Source organism: Carassius carassius, chromosome 31 (genome assembly GCF_963082965.1).
Source record: "Carassius carassius chromosome 31, fCarCar2.1, whole genome shotgun sequence".
NCBI lineage: Eukaryota > Metazoa > Chordata > Actinopteri > Cypriniformes > Cyprinidae > Carassius > Carassius carassius.
In genome coordinates this window covers 3781678-3801702 of record NC_081785.1, presented here as the reverse complement: position 1 = coordinate 3801702, position 20025 = coordinate 3781678, and the positions used below count along the sequence as shown (strand labels likewise).

At 34.8% G+C, this 20025-nt stretch overlaps 2 protein-coding genes across 2 annotated transcripts; both read left to right on the top strand.

Moving 5' to 3' along the window:
* The first annotated feature begins 513 nt into the window (after window positions 1–513).
* LOC132112005 (ADP-dependent glucokinase-like) lies at window positions 514–6946 on the top strand. The gene is made up of 6 exons (XM_059519605.1): window positions 514–779; window positions 2123–2282; window positions 4589–4779; window positions 4923–5019; window positions 5111–5247; window positions 6024–6946. The coding sequence occupies exons 1-6, from the start codon at window positions 587–589 to the stop codon at window positions 6692–6694; spliced, it is 1449 nt and encodes a 482-aa protein (XP_059375588.1). The 5' UTR covers window positions 514–586; the 3' UTR covers window positions 6695–6946.
* Window positions 6947–9400: 2454 nt separating this feature from the next.
* On the top strand, window positions 9401–19565 carry psma3 (proteasome 20S subunit alpha 3). The gene is made up of 11 exons (XM_059518581.1): window positions 9401–9557; window positions 11291–11373; window positions 11578–11701; window positions 12482–12583; window positions 16334–16407; window positions 16520–16592; window positions 16879–16944; window positions 18453–18499; window positions 19023–19090; window positions 19186–19250; window positions 19332–19565. Exons 1-11 carry the CDS (start codon window positions 9537–9539, stop codon window positions 19374–19376), a joined length of 768 nt encoding a protein of 255 aa, XP_059374564.1. The 5' UTR covers window positions 9401–9536; the 3' UTR covers window positions 19377–19565.
* Window positions 19566–20025: the final 460 nt, after the last annotated feature.

The following is a 20025-nucleotide window of genomic DNA, read 5'->3' as shown; positions in this document are numbered from 1 at the left end:
GGGGGAAAAGTGATAATGAAGGCAAATACACAAATATATACCTCCAGAGGGCGCAAGTCGGCCCAAATAAATACCAAACCCCATTAACGCCCATGCAAATCTCAGGACATAATAATTTTTCCTTATTTACACAATGTAAATTACATTAGTTTAAATCTACTACATCAACGAATTTTGACCGAACATGCCAATTCAAATATGCAAAAAAACAATTTCTATAACATGGTTATAAAACGCCTAATCGGGTAATCGTCAACTATTATGATTGGTCCATCCTAATAGCGCGGAGAAAAGTAACGTGCACCACCTGACAACGCGCCTACGTGATACTTTAATATATATCTGAATGATTTAACTTATTAAATACCTAAATGACAAAGACAATGAGTTTAATAAGAATTGAAGTGATAGCACAGAGTGAATATAAAAAAAATGATCATCGTTTGCTCAGCGGTGCTTATTTTGGGTAAACTCACGCCCTTCTATCCTCGTATATTTCTAGAGCAGAAAAACACATCCGCCCCTGATTCATCAGCACTACTCGCTCAGGAAGAAAGAGAGGCAGGACTGTGTTCATACATCTGCAATGGCCATTGAGCTGCGCTCTGGTGTCAAATATGGCCCGTTTTTGTCACTTGCAGTGGTGTTGGTGGCGTATTGGTTCCGCTCACCGGACACCTCGGTTCTGAACGAGAGGCTGGACGCGGTTCTGTCGTCACTGCTGCGCGCAGAGCGGAAAGTAGGCATCGACAGCGTTTCCAGACCGCGAGTGGCTATAGGTACAGACTTTTAAGTGCACTTAACAGAATGCAACAATAAATCATTATATGCAATTTTACAGGCTTGATTGGAATATTTTGTGGAGTTCTCAAAGTTCAAAATGTCTCATTGATATAATAAAGTTTCTTTGAGTTTTGTATTTTTTTTAAATAAAAACTAAAAAGTGCTTTAATAATAAAATGTTAAGTAATAAACGTTTTAATTTATGTAATAATACAATAATAGACATTTTTTAAATGTTAGATGTACGTCTTTTGTTTTAAGTATTTTAATTAATTATTATACTCATTTAATGTAGTTATACACACACACACACACACACACACACACACACACACACACATATATATATATATATGTGTGTGTGTGTGTGTGTGTGTGTGTGTGTGTGTGTGTGTATGTGTGTGTGTGTGTGTGTATTCATGTTTAGTTTTATGATTTAAATGTATTGATTTATTTTTAAGCTCTTAATTAATTATTTATAATACACTGATAATTATTCAATTTAACCAGGGCGGTTAGCTAAAACCATAAAAAAACTTTAATTACTTGAAGTGAATTAAACTTTTGCTGGAATATTATAAAATAATTGTATTTCATCTAGTTTACAAGGAAATGTTTCTTATTTTTGTTTAGTTTAACTTTATGTGCTAATATAACTAAAACGAAAAATAACAATAAAAAATAATATAAGATAATATACAAATAAAAAAATATTTAAAATGTTAAATTATAATTGTATCCAAGTGATCCTAAAATGACACAGATTTGAACAAATTTGTTGTGTTCATTTTGGTGCATTATTATTCCTGATGTTTCTTGCGCTTGTTAGTATTTTGCTTTAGTTCTGCTTCTGAGGATTGTTATCTTCTATAGGATCAAGCCTGTGCTGATGTTTTGCATTTTAGTTTTGCATTCTTTTTTTCTTTTTTTGGTTAACACTATAGTAACAAGTGCTGAGTGCTTGTTAGGTAACAAGGTTAGGCCTTGTTTACCAAAAGTCTTCATTCAGTCATTAACTGAATGACTGACTTTTCTAGACTCTTTGAATCTTTGTTAATTGGACTAATAATCAGTCACTTAAAGTTCTGTATGCACTGATCTGTGATTTCATCTATTTTCAACCCGTGAATGGTACTTGTCAGTCTGTTGCAATCTGACAAGCAATAGTGTCACTCTGTAGACATGTTTGAATTGGCCAGCTATGCATGGCAACTGATTCAGTTTGTTCAGATATTGTATGACCTGGGATTTACATGTGTTTTGTTGGATGGTAAGGTACAAAGATTGAATTATTGTAATATAAGATTAGATTATTGCACGTGTCATCGTCTCTTATCAGGTTTTGGTGGCTGTGTGGATATCATAGTCGATGGAGTGACTCTGCTGAACAAAATGGGTTTAAAGCCGACAGACCAGCCCCTCCACCACGACTACATCGAGAACACGGAGCAGCTTGCACAGAGTTTCGCTTACTTTTTCTCCCCCGGAGCTGCTTCAGAGTAAGTGAGAGCCGTTCATGCATGTACGCAAAGCCCTCGGGAATGTAGAGATTGCGCAATGTAGCATAATACAGGTGTTGTGATTGATTTACTTTGAAGCCTAGGGAAAATTTAATTGTTTTACAAGTTTACATAGTTTATCTTTTTGCAAACTTCCGTTTTTTGTTGGTTAGAATAGTTAGAATTAAAGCTAATTAACTGGTGCTGGGTTCCCTACAAGTTCACACATGTAGCACAGTTCCTCAGATTAACCATGAACAACTAACATTGTGCAACCACAAAGTGTCACATTAATAAAATGACATAAAAAATGTATTATTTCTTTAAAGGAGTAGTTCACCCAAAAATGTACTCACCCTCAGGCTACCAGAATGTAGATGAGTTTGTTTCTTCATCAGAATAGATTTGGACAAATTTAGGATTACATCACTTGCTCAAGAATGGATCCTTTGCAGTGAATGGGTGCCGTCAGAATGAGGGTCCAAACAGCTGATAAAAACATCACAAGTAACCCACATGACTCCAATCCATCAGTTAACGTCTTGTGAAGCAAAAAGCTAAGTGTTTGTAAGGAACAAATTCGTCATTATGATGTTTTTAACTTTAAACTGTTGATTAAATACGAGTACTCTATCCATAATATTGCTTTCTTCAGTGAAAATTTGTCTCGCCTGAATCAGGAGAGAACTGATTACAAGCAAAAAGAGTTCAAAGCCTTTCTAAACATTTGTTGGTGGATTTTGAAGGGGACTTTTTCACTGAAGAAAGCATTATTATGGATTATGGACTTAAAGTAATGCCTTAATGATAGATTTATTTCTTAAAAACATGCACTGGTTTTTTTTTTTTTTTTGTCAGTTGATAGACTGGAGTCGTGTGGATTATTGTGATTTTTTTCCCCTACAAATCTGTTCCGATGAAGAAACAAACTCGTCTACATCTTTGATGGCCTGAAGGTGCGCAAATGCATCAGACCTTAGCTGTGTTGTGCTGGCAATATGACAGCTTCGTCCTGCTAGAGATTTCACACTTGAGAGCAGAATGACAAGCTCCTCAGATAATATTGCAGTAATGTTGAGACACTGCATAGTGCTGTTTGAGCCTTGTCTGAACGGAGTGTAATTTACAGCTACTACCGCCAAAGTGACACAGAAGCGTTTGGAGACGCGAGTGCCTCTGGTTATAACATGTTTGGATTGATGTGTGAATGTCTCCTCTAGATAATAACCATCAATCATATTGGCGTTTTTCATATCATTCTTTTCGTCTACAGAGAGGCTTTTAAGCTTGGCAATTCTGTGAAAACTTGTGAAATGTGTTTTATACAAATATATGTTTGAGTTACAGCTGTCATGACACTGCTAGTAAAACAATGATAATTATAACAATAGGATTCAACGATGTCCAACCATTAGAAAAAATGTTAATTTATAATAAAATGCGAAGATAATAGCACTTCTCATCTGATTAAAATTTACCTAATTTTCTTCATGCGTATGCCTGGTCTTATGGTGTATGTTCTTGTATGTTCTTATGATTTTTAGTTTGTTAGCAACTATTCATTATACTGTGAAACTCATTTTTATAAAAGTTTTATTTAGCTTTTATTTTTAATGTTTCTTAATGAGGTTTGACATGCTGAATCTGAAAATATAGTGAAAACTAAAAAAATAAGTTGACAATTTATTCAGGCTAATCTGTTATTACTCATGCATAAAAAATACATGGTAGATGCATAATACCTTGGTTACAACAACAGTTTAACATAAACAGCTACCAAAAGTGAGTCATCCAAAACTTTTGATAATTTTTGTCTTTTATGACTAGTCAAATAAATAATGTTTTGAGCCACTCTAAGGGTAAATAACATTACCAGGAGTAATTTTTGAGATTATTTAATGTTCTATCTAATTCCTCCTTTGTGTTTTCTTTTGTTAAGAGGCTATTTTGTTTCTGTCAAATAGAAGGAAGGTCCAGAGAATCTAGAAAGCTTTTAATTTATGCATTATTTACCTGTGTCTGTTGTAAATATAGATATTTATAGTAAAGTTGGAATGTCTTTTTTTTATTTTATCCAAGTCATGTAACATATTTCCTATACAGGGGTCCTTATCTTATAAACTGTAAGCATATGCTGTTGTTTCCTACAGTAAGTTTCCATGCTAGTCTTTTTGTCACTTTCGTCCCCGTTTCATAGAATGTATGCCTTATAATTTATATCCTCCTCATAAATCTCATCTATTAATCCGTTTCAGAAGCTTAGCAACTTTGCTCTTTACTTTTGTTCTTTTTTTTTTTGTTCATAGGAGGTTTGTGATAAATGACACGCTCTTCAGTGAGCTGGTAGAGGCTTCTCGAGAGTTACCAGGAAACAGGTGGTCGATCGGAGGAAATGCACCTGTAATGGCCAGCAGGATGGCACTGGAAGGATGTGATGTGCTTTTAGGGGGCAGTTTCAGCACCGATTTCACTGATATCCTCTCACAGCATATCACAGGTGCTGTGATGTTCTTCCTTTCAGCTTTATGCTAAAAAAGCCTTTTCTATTCAACATTGTATATATAACAAGAAGCATTTTTCTGCTTGCTACAGCTTTCTTGCATATTTTTCATTGCCGTTAATTATTTTGTCTCTCCTCAGTGGCTGGAAACACAGTGGATGAACCAGACATCCACCTGATCCTGGAGTATCCCACAGGTGCCACATGGGGGACGTACACCTCCCGAAGAGCCAACAGGTGGGATTACATAAGACTGATTTAATATCCGTTTGTTTTTGTTTTTTTCAATCTTTCAATCTAAACTTGAAATGTTCTTGCATTGCCGTAGGTATATTGTTCATAGTGATGATCATAATCCATATCTGGACTCCATGGAGCAATTTCAGGAGAAGCTGAACAACTTCAAACCAGATCTGCTCGTTGTAGGAGGGCTACAGATGATGGACAACTTCCCTTTCAAACAGGGTAAGTGAATGAAGACACATGAGGGTAATAATTAGCACTTCAAATGAACCTTAATTAATAATACTTACAAACATTATTGCATGATGCACAACAAATCAATATCTATTCTATTTTCAAATAACAATATGAAACTTTTTATGAATGTATTTTAAATATTATAAACGTCAGCCCGTATGTGCATCAGTACTAAACTAACTCTGTTCTGTCACATGGTGAGATTAGCATGTTTTTTCGCTGCCCTGGGAAAGTAGACTGACTGTAATAACTCGTAGCAATCAATGATATTGTTTATGATTTTGTTGGTTATGTGTTTTATTTAGGTCATATTTAGACCTATAGGTGAAAATGCTTAATCAAGCGTTAAAAGTGAAGTGTGTAACTACACTGCATTGTAAAACAAAATAATAATAAATGAAATATATGAGTATAATATAATACTATTTAAGTATTTCTACTTCAGAACTTCATGTGTAATTTAATGTTTTACATACCATAATTATATGTAATTTATTGAGAAAATTGATTGAAAATTGCTTGTACTTTTTCAGTAAAAATAAAAACTCTTCTGTGTGTAAATTTTTTTTGAAGATTATTGGAGTGTCTTTTACAGGAAAATACTATTACTGTCTTTTTACTTCAAATTTTAGCAATGAAAAACTAGCAATTTTGGAATTAACATTGTTTCTACGCAATTTCTTTTTCAGTGTACCTCAATTTTAAGCATTTTGCATATAAAAAAGAATAGATATTCTGTAATATCCAATTGTTTTCTCCAGGAGAGCGTGAGGCTCTGTTGGGAAAGCTTGCGAAGATGTTGTCCTCTGCGTCCCCACAGACCGCTATCCATTTCGAGATGGCCAGCTTCGTAGACGAGAGTCTGATGTTGGATCTTTTAGACTTTGTTCTTCCTCACACTGACTCGTTGGGCATGAACGAGCAAGAGTTGCCCAATCTCCTGAGCCTTTTCCGCGGAAGCAACTTGACAGTTCTTTCTGATCCCAACCCACGTGTAGCTACAGTGCTGGACCAGATGCGAGAACTCTACCGCCTGGTAAACCAGCGCCACCAGCAGGCCGGCACGGGTCGGCCGCTCACACGTCTTCACGTCCACACCCTGGCTTTCCAGGCCATCATTGTCAAACATGGCTCCAAGTGGAAGAACACAATGTCGGCCACAGCCAAAGCATCTCTGACCGCCAACCGGCACGTCTGCGGCTCGCCAGACATCGATCTCAGTAAAGCGCGGCTGATCATGGACGAATCATTCTCTGTTAGCAGGCAAGAAGGAAGTCCGAGAATTCCACTTCAGGAATCCCGACCCGTTTCGTGCTGGGATGAGGACGGTTATGAGGTTTGCGTGGCTCCTGTGCTGGTGTGCACTGAGGTGTACCAGACTGCTGGAGGAGGAGACAACATCTCTGCCGCTGGGCTCGTACTGCAGATATGAGACGTCTTTGTTTTTCCTTTCTTTTCTTTTATTGCTTTATTTTATTATTTTGTGTGAACAACATCGTGAGCGATCGTGTGCAATACAAACATTGGGTCCAGCTAATATAAAGTTGGGTGAATCTCACAAAACGTGTCAACAACATCCACATCTTATTTCACCCTTAAATCAACAGAAACTGATTTAGCTTTTATGATTTTTTAATTATTATGTTTATTATTTTTAAAATATTATTTTCTGAACAGTTAAGCACATTTTTTAAATCTATTTCTCATTTTTCTACGTTGTCTTTGCGCTGATTTTCCAAACTACATTATTTTTTGATTGTAATTTAGTAAAAATACTTTATTATAGTAATGAGAATATATTGAAAATGCAGTGTCATGGATGCATAACATACATGAAAATGTGCTTAATTTTCATGAACAATCATTTGTTTTTTTCCCCTTTATGCAAAATATATTTTCTTATTTTTCCCTTTTGATTTTTGTGTGAAATATGATCTGGACATTTGATTATGAGATTCACAGAGTTATCCCACCTATAGGTCATATGTTTTCAGTTTGTTTTTCTTTTTGTTTATTTCTATCCAGAACCTTTATGTCTTAAAATGGCTTCGTAATCATTCACTTCACGCACTTTAATCCAACAGAAGCCAGTAATCTTAAAATAATATTTTACCTAACATTGCTTTCTCCTCATTGGTCGAATGTTATTGCTTCCTTGTTTTATGCTCTGCCTACTCAAGTCACGTCTTTATTCTCATAGCATCATCATAATCCACTTTAACAAGTGTTGAGCAGTTACACAATATCCCAAACATGGGATTCCATCTCATATTCTCATGTCTTATTTATATCTTTATCTTATTTTACAATACAACGCCTGAATTCAAAAACATGCCACTTTTAATTAAGGGAGCATGGCTTGATTTTTAATTCTAGGGAAGTTAAATGTTTTAAGAATAGTAATTTTAGCTTGTGTGGGTGAATCTCATGAAAGCATCAAGAACATGTCCCAGTCATATTTCTCAAGTCAATAGAAATAAATATATTATAGTAATCTCAATAAAAAATAATTGGAATTATTAATAAAATTCAGTTTTATTTATTTTGTTCAGACATGTAAATAACATCATAATGCAAAAAAAAAAAAGCAGTGAAGGAGAGATGTTATTTCTTTGCCATTAGCATTATAATAATCCATTTATTTTATTTTATTTTGTTATTTTATTGTTTGTTAATTTGTTATTATATATATATATATATATATATATATATATATATATATATATATATATTTTTTTTTTTTATGTGACCTGTCCTTGCTTTCATGAGAGTCACCTTAGTACTCTAATTATGTTTGAGTTTGAATGAAGAACTATTCTTGGAATGGATGTTATAGGAAGCCAATACCACTTATTTCTTTATATGCAAAAACTATCTGCTTGTATGTAATTTCAGGAGGAAGATTCGAAGAACTTTGGCATATGTGTTGTAATCAGAGTTGTGGGTGCCTCTTTAAACAGATTCAGAAACATCTAAGCAAATCTGACTTCCTTTTTAGTCACATCTTCCATAAGTCACCCTGAGTGCAAATTATTACCTAACTCCTGTGCCTAACTTATTAATCTTAACTGATTTCCGCCATGATTATTTTGTATACCTTCATTTATTTACGTGATGGGTACATTAGAGATGCATGTGCATGCTAGTGTAACACGATATCGGACAGGAGATGGATGTCCCACCCTATGAGAGATATCAGAGTGAGTGCTTTTAGATGCGCGCCAGCTGATATATGAAATATATCTCAGGGATTACAGTAGTCTGGATGTCTAAAATCCACAACACTTGAGTTTGAACCAATTTAGCTGTGACAGAGAGCAGCCGGTTTGATTCTGGATGAGATCTGAGCCTGAAGTCTGGTTGATTTGAAGAACCTTTAGTGTGAAAAAAATAGCAATGGATTCTTTTGTTATGAATGTGATTCATGTGTTTAATCATACCGTAATAATACAAGAGTGATTTAGGTGATTGATCATAAGGGTTTATGAAGCAATTGTAGCATTGGAATTGTTAATTACAATATGGTGGTAAGAGTATTGAGTGTTGTTATGATATGCCTTTTATCTTGGCCATGTGTGGTCTTTCAGCAACAGCTGTTCTGAAGGGAAACAACTCACTCTGTATGTAATAAAATAATACATTCCATTTACGGTACACTGTTCTGTATTTCTGATTATTTTATTGACTTTTGATCATTTTAATTAGGATAGTTTGGAACAATTGAGGTCAAGTCAACATTTCTGCTCGAATGGTTTGGTTCATGAATTTTAATTAATGTTTAACAAAATATTTCAGGATATTTAGAAATACAATGTAGGAAAAAAATTCTCCCTGTGAAAATCTGAAAATCTTTTTCATTTAAACCTAAAAAAGTTTTTAGGGTTTTAAAATATAATGCATATACTAATATACATTCATATATATTTATATAATGAGACAGCTTTATTTCGTACACTCTGTTATTATGTTATTTTAACAGTGGTGTTTTTCTTCATAGTATATTTATTTTGAAATTATATAATTCAAAAACTCTGTAATTGAAATCTTCAAATGTAAAGATACGGCAAAGACGCGAACTTTTCTTTTTTTTGTATCCAACTTTTATTGTGATAGACTGACCCGCTTTGCGCTCGAGAATCTGATTGGTCGATGTGATGTCCAATCACAGAGCTCGTTGCTCGTTGGCTGCAGAGGGAGAACCGATGCGCTGGAGAGTCTGCGGCTGCTTGTGCTGAGCGCTCAATCACATTTATACTTGATCACCGCTAATTACAATGAGCTCTATTGGTACCGGGGTGAGTAGATTTAATAATACAACATTTATCATACTGTGTGAATGAGATCTGATCCTGAAAGAGCGAATAAAGAAGGAATGCGTGCATGCCTGTGTCATTCTGAAGCTAATAAGCTAAGTTACTTGCTAGTGCGCAGGATCTTCGTTAGAGTGATTTATTCTGTTCCAACCTAATTAAAGTTAATAAAGAGTTTTCATACTAAAGTAGTTGAAGTAATTTTGATAATGTACTTGGGTTAATTGTGTATTTTTGCACTATTTAGTCTCTGCTGAGTCACTGCTCGCTAACAGTGATAGCAATTCAAATGAAGAGTCACTGTGAGGTAAAGTGAAAGTACAGTGGCATGCGAAAGTTTGGGAACCCCTTGCAGAATTTATGAAAATGTGAATAATTTTAACAAAATAAGAGAGATCATACTAAATGCATATTATTTTTTATTTTGTATTGTCCTGAGTAAGATATTGTACATAAGATGTTTACATTTAGTCCACAAGACAAAAAAATTGATGAAATTATTAAAATTACCCCATTCAAAAGTTTGGGAACCCTTGGTTCTTAATACTGTGTGCTGTTACCTGGATGATCCACGACTGTCTTTCTGTTTTGTGATGGTTGTGCATGAGTCCCTTGTTTGTTCTGAACAGTTAAACTGAGAACTGTTCTTCAAAAAAATCCTTCTGCAGATTCTTCAGCTTTCCAGCATCTTTGCCTATTTGAACCCTTTCCAGCAGTGACTGTATGATTTTGAGATACATCTTTTCACACTGAGAACAATTGAGGCACTCAAACACAATTATTAAAAAAGATTCAAACATTCACTGATACTCCAGAAGGAAACAAGATGCATTAAGAGCTGGGGGATGAAAACTTTTGGAATTTGAAAATTAGGGTACTTTGTACTTCATTTGTGTTCCGGGAAACATACAAGTATCTTCTGTTGCTTACGAAGGGCAGAACTAAATGGAACAAAATTACAACAAAATAAGAAAAATTTTGCCATCTTCGTGTTCAAAAGTTTTCACTCCCCAGCTCTTAATACATCTTGTTTCCTTCTGGAGCATCAGTGAATCTTTGAACCTTTTTTAATAGTTGTGTTTGAGTCCCTCAATTGTCCTCAGTGTGAAAAGATGTATCTCCAAATCATACAGTCACTGCTGAACAGGGTTCAAATATGCAAAGATGCTGGAAAAATGAAGAATCTGCAGGATCTTAAAGATTTTTCTGAAGAACAGTTCTCAGTTTAACTGTTCAGAACAAGCAAGGGACTCATGCACAACCATCACAAAACAGAAAGACAGTCGTGGATCATTCAGGTAACAGCACACAGTATTAAGAACCAAGGGTTCCCAAACTTTTGAATGGGGTTATTTTAATTATTTCAGCTATTTTTTTTGTCTTGTGGACTAAATGTAAACATCTTTTATGTACAATATCTTACTCAGGACAGTACTAAATAAAAAATAACATGCATTTAGTATGATCTCTCTTATTTTGTTAAAATTATTCACATTTTCACAGATTCTGCAAGGGTTTCCCAAACTTTTGAATGCCACTGTAAATGTGTTGTGCAGTTCGAAAGCTGCTCTGCACTTTTGAGTTTATTCAGCTTCGTCATTGATGCTCAGTTGTGTTTTTTTTATTTTTGCAAGGATTAAAAACTGCTTGAATGGTTTATTTATATTAAATGTACATGACTAATAATTGTTGACAGCATTTCTTTTCTCCCTCTCCAGTATGATTTATCCGCCTCCACCTTCTCACCTGATGGAAGGGTGTTTCAGGTTGAATATGCCATGAAGGCTGTTGAAAATAGCAGGTAATTAATTAAATACTACTACACGTGAAATAATTTTAGCCAGAGACATCTACATTTTAATGTGCTGCTTTGAGAAAGGCTTTACTTTTATTTTAATAACACCTACAATACGTTTTTGAATGTGTTTTGTATTGGGTGTCTGATGAAACTATAAGTGCATATTAAGTTCATAATAATTTTTTTGTTGTTGTTGTCGTTCAATAGCACAGCAATCGGCATCCGCTGCAAAGATGGAGTTGTGTTTGGTGTAGAGAAGCTTGTTCTGTCCAAGTTGTATGAGGAGGGCTCCAATAAACGCATCTTCAATATCGATCGGCACGTTGGAATGGTAAGAACATTGAGTGTGTTGTTTAAGCAGATATTGATCAGGTTCTGTAAAATACTTGAAGTTACTCTGATAGTTTCCTTTATTTGACTTTAAATGCAATTATATCCATGTGATAACGAAGACTTTGCACAATCTAAAATAAACTTTTATTTGACTAAATTAGAAGTCAAAAAGCTTGAACACCAATCACATTTTTTCTTATACCTTTCTTTGTTTGTAATTGAACTGTTTACATTGAATATAAGAACACATGCATTATAATTTTTTTTTTGTCGAACTGCTATTCAAGTTTGTACTTAAGATGTTTTTTTTTTTTTTTTTAAGAATTATCTTATGCTCACCACCAGTGTTTTTTTATTTTTATGAAAACTTTGATTAAAAACAGTAACACTGAAATATTATTAGAATTTAAAATAACTTTTCTTTGAAATCGAATTTATTACTGTAATGGTAAAGTTGAAGACTGTAAAGGGGCTGGTAAAAATTCAGTGTCACATGATTATTCAGAAATCATTTTGAATGCTGATTTGGTGCTCAAGAAACATTATTATTATACATGTATTATAAAATAAATTATTTCCAGGAGTCTTTGATGAACACAGAGGACAGCATTTGTTTGAAATATAAATATTTTGTAACATTAAAAAAATTTCTTAACTGTCACTTTTGATCAGTTTAATGCATCCTTGCTGAATAAAAGTGTTAATTTATTTCCCCAAACTTTGGAATGGTAGTGTAAATCTCAACAGGTATATGAATCCCTGTCTGTATGTCTTCTAGGCTGTGGCTGGTCTTCTAGCAGATGCACGATCTCTCTCAGAAGTGTCCAGAGAAGAGGCTTCAAACTTCCGCTCCAACTATGGCCATGACATCCCACTGAAGGTAAGAAGAAGAGAGACTAAAGCATAGATCACACAAAAATGAAAATTTTACCGCCACTGCAGATCTGCCAAACTGGAGTTGACTATCACATGGATTCACATAAAATACTCATTCATTCATTAAGAGGAAGACATCATTCAGCCATGCAAATGATAAAATGCTCAAGTAATTATGAACAATAAATCTAAATAAAATTGAAATCGCTATATGGCTTAGTGATTTAATATTGGATTTAAGACTAAGCTTGAAGAAGCTATGTAGAGGAAACTAGATTCTTATCTGAAATATTGATATTATTATTAGTATTATTTGCTTCACTGTACTAAAGAGTTTTCTTTATACTGTCTCTTGAGTGCTTCAGTATGCTTGAGTTTTCGATGAGCTGAGAGATAACAGGAAATATTTTGTGTGTATGTGTGTTTGTGCAAGACAAGTGAGAGACGAGAAAGGCTATTTTATACCTAGATTCTTAGTAGGCATCCTGGATTATTAGAAACACGTCTAGAGGACATAGTTGGGTACCTTAAATGGACATATGTTGAAGAAGCATTATGATTGGATGAGATCAAAGCATCCGCATTTGATTAAGGTATAAATGTTGAGTTTGGGTGTTGCCTCTTTGTCGCACTCTGCAGTAAACAAAAGAAGACTTTTGTCTCATACCTTTATTAAGATACAAAATTTCCACCACAGCTATAATTTCATTAAAGTGCCCCTATTATGGCATTTCCAATATTGCCTTTCATGCAGTGTGTAATGTAGCTGTATGTGAATGTAAACGATCTGCAAAGTTGTGAAGCCGAAAGTGCATGATAAATGAAGTTCCCCAAAACAAAGAATCGACTCTATACAGCCTAAACGAGTGGTAAGTAATTTACCAACTTTCGTGATGGCTACACGTCACAGGGTAACACATTTGCATAATTCTGCCTATGTTCAATGTTGGCCAGCAGCGAACAACTTGACCCCCACCCACAAACATGTAATTTTACTGATGACTGCTTCTCTAATCTCGGGAGTAAAAAATAAATAAATCTCTGGGTCTGGGAGTTAAACGCAGAATTTACTAAACGTTTGCTTTCGAAAGATGGATCAGTACTAGGCATGCACCGGTTGACTGGCCATAAATCGAAACCGGACGGTTTTTGCTTAAAATACGCGATCGGCAATCGGCCGGTTTTTGGTCTTTTTTCGGCCGATTTTTCCGGAAGTGCACCCGCGTAAATTAGAACTTGCATATACGTTTGAAAAGCCAGAAATAAACGTCAGTTCTGTATAAGATGATTATTTTTATTTTACCTTAAAATTACATAGACTTAATTTGATTTAAAAATCACCTGCTGTAGCACACTGAGAAAAAAGTGTTTCATTCATCCAATTAAAAAATTTTAGGGTAAGGATTCACATCTATATTTTTTTACTTGAGACAATAGTTATTTATTTTTCATTGGCTCAAGTAAAAAAAAATATAGATGTGAATCATTACCCTATTTTCTTTTTTATTGGATGAATGGAAACACTTCTTTCTTTTATTCGCACCAACATTGTTTGATTTTAAGATTTTGGAATCATCTATTTATAGCATACTTTTATTTAGTCTCACTCTAGGGCTGGGACAACGAGGTCATCGATGACGTCGACGCAAAAAATACATCGACGTAAAATATGCCCATCGATTCGTCGACCTGTTTTTATTTCTCTAAAAAACGTTTTTAAAACGTTTACCTTATGTGCGCTGAATATACGCGATGGCCGGATCAACATTCTGTCCAACGTTATACAACCAATCCAGGGGTTTTTTTTGAAAGCTTTATTTGATCGGTGAGTGATGTAGAATAGAATGACTGTGCTGCGCCTGACAGGGCGCGTACGAGAGAGAGAGCCCCGGCTCTCAACACGAGCGCTTCTTGCTCTCTTTCTCCCTCGTGCATATTAATCAAAATCATTAAACATGATAGAAAAACACCAAAGTTTCACGTGCGCTCGAGCACTCACAGTCTTCAATCTACACAAGCGCTGTCTTGCTCTCTCTCTCTCTCTCCCTCGTGCATATTAACCAAAATCATTAGACACGATAGAAAAAGGGCGGAATGCCAAAGTTTCACATGGAGCATTCTGAGATTTTTTTTCTCTCCATGACAGGCTGCTGGCTCCCACTGTTAATTATTATTATTATTTTTTTTTGGAAAAGCACTCTGTATTAGCTTAAAGCCCTTAAAGTTTACATTGGTTACTGTATTCTTTCAATTGCTCTAAACAAGTATTTTGGGTGACCTTTTTTATTGAATGCTAGACATCAAGTTGGTGTTATTTTCATCTGAAAGAAGAACTTTTTTCAGTAAGCTAGGCCCTATGTGTTCAGTAAGCTTGTTTCAGTAAGCTATGTGTTTTCAAGGCTTCAAGGTTTTATTGAATGCTATCTCTATACAAGTGCAAAGTAATGCATTCTTAGCCAGTCTTTTATTTTGTGATTTTAAGAGCAATAAACATATATTGCAATGTTAAGGAATTCATGTTTTTTTCATTCAGATATGTAAATCAACATGTATAAATTGTTAGTAGTCAATTAATGGGGAGATAATCGAAATCGAATCGGCCTGAAAAAATTCATCGTTAGATTAATCGATGCATCGAAAAAAATAATCGCTAGATTAATCATTTAAAAAATAATCGTTTATCCCAGCCCTACTCACTGGTAAAGACCTTTTTTTTAATTTAAAACCAAATTTAAAAACTAAAATACTGAATGCTGATTAAGAAACATCTTATTGAATGTGTGTTGATTGTGTTGTTTGGACTTTAGAACAATGCAGTTATTGCCTTTAATTTCTCATGGTTACAGTTAATCTTTAAATTTAAGGCCAGTTCTCTGTAGTTTCAACCCAATTAAAAAACAAAAGCTAATGTCTGTACCATCTATGTTTGTATTGAATGTAGGCTACTTACTGTGCAGTTAATGCTGTTAATTTCAGATGGTTGCAGTTATTGTTTTCAATAGCCAAAAGCCAGTTTGGCATATTAAATACCAAATAAACATCTTGTTTATGCATACTTTCCTTCTTTCTTGTTTGTTGCTTAAAGATAAAAAAAAAATCGGGAATCGGCCAGTTTGCTTGTAAAAAAAAAAAACGGTATCGGAATCGGCCATGAAAAATCATGATCGGTGCATCCCTAATCAGTACCCTGTTTATTTGGGCCAGATGGTTCCGCTGAATCACAAGTATGTTAAATAATAGATTGAGACTTCAAAATACGGAACTATGGAAATGGGCATATGGTTTCCGACATATGCTGTAGACCAATCACAAGTTTCAACAGACTGGATCATCTGACCAATAATAGCAGAGCAGGCTCACGGAAAAGAGGGGTTTAGAGAGACTGAATCTTAGAACTGCTTTGAATGAATTATTTGAGAGTCGCTAGAAAATGAGGTGATATTAATTGCCTATTTTGAGAAAACGAAAGCGTTTTTTGACCTTGCATGCATGGTCCAAACTCTATGTCCCGTCCAGTCACAGTGATGGTACTAAGGTTGGCAGGTCTGCCAATGACTACCTCCAAAATTACCCCCCACCAAAAAAAAACACGCAATACTCTTTACGACGCATGTGCTTTATTAAATTAACTCTTATATGATTGTGTGTATATATACGAAGCAAATGGAATTTGTTTTAATTGAACAGTTTAACAATAAAAAAAAATTATAAAGATATGCTGATCATTGATATACCGTTAATATTATCCAAACAGCATCTTGCAGACAGAGTGGCCATGTATGTCCATGCTTACACATTGTACAGCGCTGTGAGGCCTTTTGGGTGCAGGTAGGTCTTTTGTAAAGTTTCAATAATGCATTTTGATTGCAAAAGGCAAGTTTAATTTCTTATAAGTATGTATGTTGTGTTTTTTTGTTGTTGTTGTTGTTGTTGTTTTCAGTTTCATCCTGGGATCTTATGATGAAGATGATGGTCCACAGCTCTACATGGTTGACCCTTCTGGGATTTCATACGTAAGAGCTCTCATTGCATGAACTATTATCTCTGTTAATTAATACCTTCACACTTAATATACTGTACACTACCAGCTTGGATACACTGTTCTGAATTTGTTTCTGATGATTTTGAATGGTTCTCATGAAGTTTGAATGTAGTGAAAAGCAGCTAATCAGTGTCCAGCATACATCTGAACTCCTTCCAATACTCAATATCAATGCAGATTACACACTGTTTTCATTAACCTAAAACTCCTGTACATGGGTTTGCCTTTGTCATTAATATTTAGTGTCTGTTTGTTAGGGTTACTGGGGTTGTGCTATCGGAAAAGCCAAGCAAGCTGCCAAGACAGAAATTGAGAAACTACAGGTAGGTGTTTATATATGTTATATATTCATTGTTTTGTAAAGGCTTTCAGATAAGAACATACATTTGATCTGTAACTACTGTGCAGCAAGGATGTATAAAATTTATAAAAAGTATAACAGAAACATTTGTTTCAAAATGCTGTTCTTTTAAACTTTATATTCATCAAGAAGTGTAAAAAAAAAAAGTCATAGTTTAAAAACAAACCCAAAAACCATTTTAACATTGATTTATAAGAAATGTTTCTTGAACAGCAATTCAGCATATTAGAATGATTTCTGAAGGATCATGTGACACTGAAGACTGGCGTAATGATGCTGGAAATTCAGGAATATATTAAAATAGAAAGTTACCAAGCCCAAACTTTTGAACAATAGTGTACTTCTACAGATATTCGCACCGCCAGAACCTTTTCATAGTACTAATTGTGGAACTACACTCTTTTGGGCGTTTTCGCACCACTAGAACTGGGTGCGATATTTTTTTTTTTTTTTTTTTTTTTTTTTTTTAGTACCGGACTGCCTTTTTCTAGAAATAATTAACTCCTACTCTGGAGCAGGGTCTAACCAGCACAACTGGTACTAACCGTGACGCAAGTAGACACTGATTGGTCAGGCGCATTCTAAAACGCCCTCACCCACCATGATTTAAAACGCAGTGTAAACGTACTGTAAACATTGTGTCAACTTATTTCACAATTATGATGAACAGTGATAAATATACGGACACTGAAGTGCAGGCACTTGTAGCAAATGTAGCACTGCCAACTGTCGTTGGAGATTCTTAGTGCTCCTTTCTATTCTTTCAATCGCTTTACGGATAAGTTGATATTCCATGTCCATTATTGTGAAACCCGCAATACACAACAAAAACAGAGCTCCGATCACAGCGTCCTCCATCCTCCTGTTGTTAACATTTATTCTTCTTTGTTAACCCATTGCTCCGGGTGTGTGTTCACGGTTTGTGTGTGTGCACTTTGGATGGGGGGGTTAAATGCAGAGCACGAATTCTGAGTATGGGTAACCATACTAGGCTATATGTCACGTCACTTTTTTTTTTTTTTTTTTTTTTTTTTTACTTTAATTTACTTTGCAACCCTTTAAATGGTACTGGGAAATAGTTCATGCAAAATCATCTCAGTACTTTAGAACTGTACATTTAGTTCTGAAACTAAGTATCTAGTATCTCTGCGGTTGTATTACAAAAAATGTCATTGACTTTCATTTGTTATCATGCATTCATTCTCACTCAATCTAACAGATCTCTATTGTTAAAAGTGCAGCTGTGGTGTTTAGTGTAAGCATGTTTTGCAGTCTTTTTTGGAACATGTTCAAACAAGAATCAGCTACTTTCAGCACTGCAGGGACAACATCATTTAAAACAGTTCTGAAGAAGTAACAGCATTGTGTCATACAAGATTTGTCATTTCAAAACAACTACAATACTGAATTTGTTTTTCATGTCAACAGAATAAAGAAGTTAAACTTTCAAATGTTAATCATGTATTTCAGATGAAAGAAATGACCTGCAGAGAACTGGTGAAGGAAGTGGCAAAAATGTGAGTGTGTTTTATATATAAACTAAGAATTGAGATGACTACAGAATCGAATGCAACATTCATAGCCAACACAAGAGCAGCAGAGATCCACGAAAACAAGCCACATACCAACATAACCAGTCAAACTAAAGTGTTGTACTTCAGCTTTTAAAGGTCTAACTCAGCTGATTTTTTTCTTATCTGTTAAGTTGCTTAGTTAACATTAATGTTGGCTTCCAATGAACTGGATTCCCACACCTTTTGACCAGTCAATTTCAGACTTTTTTTGCATTGGATTCATAGTTCATTGCATTAGCACTTTTAAAATCATCTTATTGAGATTGCACTCATAAAACAAAATATTTCTTGCCAGTATATTTATTTATTAATAATTTAGAGTGGAGCATACATTATATACACATTAGAAATTAGTTAAATTCTGTTACTCTTCCAGGCCTTAAAATGTTTCCAGGCTGTCCATGGATTTGTGCCATAACCAAAGAATGTATATTTACACGATTTAATAACTGTCATCTCTTCTCAGTATCTATATTGTTCATGATGAGGTGAAAGACAAAGCATTTGAGCTGGAGCTTAGCTGGGTTGGAGAAGGTAAATTATCTTTCAAATGTTGGTGTAATATGATCATGTGTCACTCCTACACCTGTGTTTTATCTATATTTATATATTTTTGCACCAATTTTTAGTCACAAAAGGAAGGCATGAGCTTGTCCCCAAAGACATCAAAGAGGAGGCCGAGAAATACGCTAAAGTAAGTAACTGTCCCCTCTGTTAATAGTCATAACAAAACTTCTCTTCAGCATGGCTTATTGTCATATTTCTGCCCTGACAGGAATCCCTGGAGGAGGAGGATGACTCTGATGAGGACAACATGTAAACACAGTGTTGCAAACCTCCCTGTTTTTCCATTTCACTGACTGTGTACCATGTTTCAGACATCCTGGCAACTCTCAACTTTCCTGCAGACAATAAAATGTTTTTTATGCTTTGTAATGGACTAATGTAATTCTATGTTTCCCTTTTGTTGGTTTCAGACTTGACAATAAATATGATTTATAAAAGAGAATGAAGCTCTGATTCCGATCTTAGGCAAAGGATCCACCTTCTCTTTTAGAAATTCTGTGGCATCAATTGAATGATATTTATGCACACCCTGTCAGAAGAATGTGAATATTATTAGGTTCAGCATAAGGCGCTAAATACAACATGCATTTGGGTATAGATAAATGGTTTATCTGCAATGTGCTGCAAGGACTTGACCCTCAACTAATGGTTAGCCATCAGCATATGGAGCTTCAGTATATATTATAATTGACATAAAATTTATATCCATTATATTGGTGCCCAAGCATGCATGTTATAGTTTGACTTATAAGTGTGACTAGGATGAACGTGATATTTTAATGAACATACTTCCCAGGTTAATTTGGTTAATCTAAAACCGTATCAGGTTAATCCACTGATACTGATATTAATAAAGACTTGATATGGAGAATTAGTTTTTAAGAATAGTGTAGTAATCAAAA

Excerpts from the sequence above, each read along its gene's own strand:
- psma3 (XM_059518581.1), top strand. The coding sequence starts at position 9,537 with ATGAGCTCTATTGGTACCGGG. Across the intron at positions 11,702-12,481 it reads TCGATCGGCACGTTGGAATG|GCTGTGGCTGGTCTTCTAGC; the intron begins GTAAGAACATTG and ends TATGTCTTCTAG. Across the intron at positions 18,500-19,022 it reads GTGAAGGAAGTGGCAAAAAT|TATCTATATTGTTCATGATG; the intron begins GTGAGTGTGTTT and ends ATCTCTTCTCAG.
- LOC132112005 (XM_059519605.1), top strand. The coding sequence starts at position 587 with ATGGCCATTGAGCTGCGCTCTGGTGTCAAATATGGCCCGTTTTTGTCA. Across the intron at positions 780-2,122 it reads CAGACCGCGAGTGGCTATAG|GTTTTGGTGGCTGTGTGGAT; the intron begins GTACAGACTTTT and ends GTCTCTTATCAG. Across the intron at positions 5,248-6,023 it reads CAACTTCCCTTTCAAACAGG|GAGAGCGTGAGGCTCTGTTG; the intron begins GTAAGTGAATGA and ends TGTTTTCTCCAG.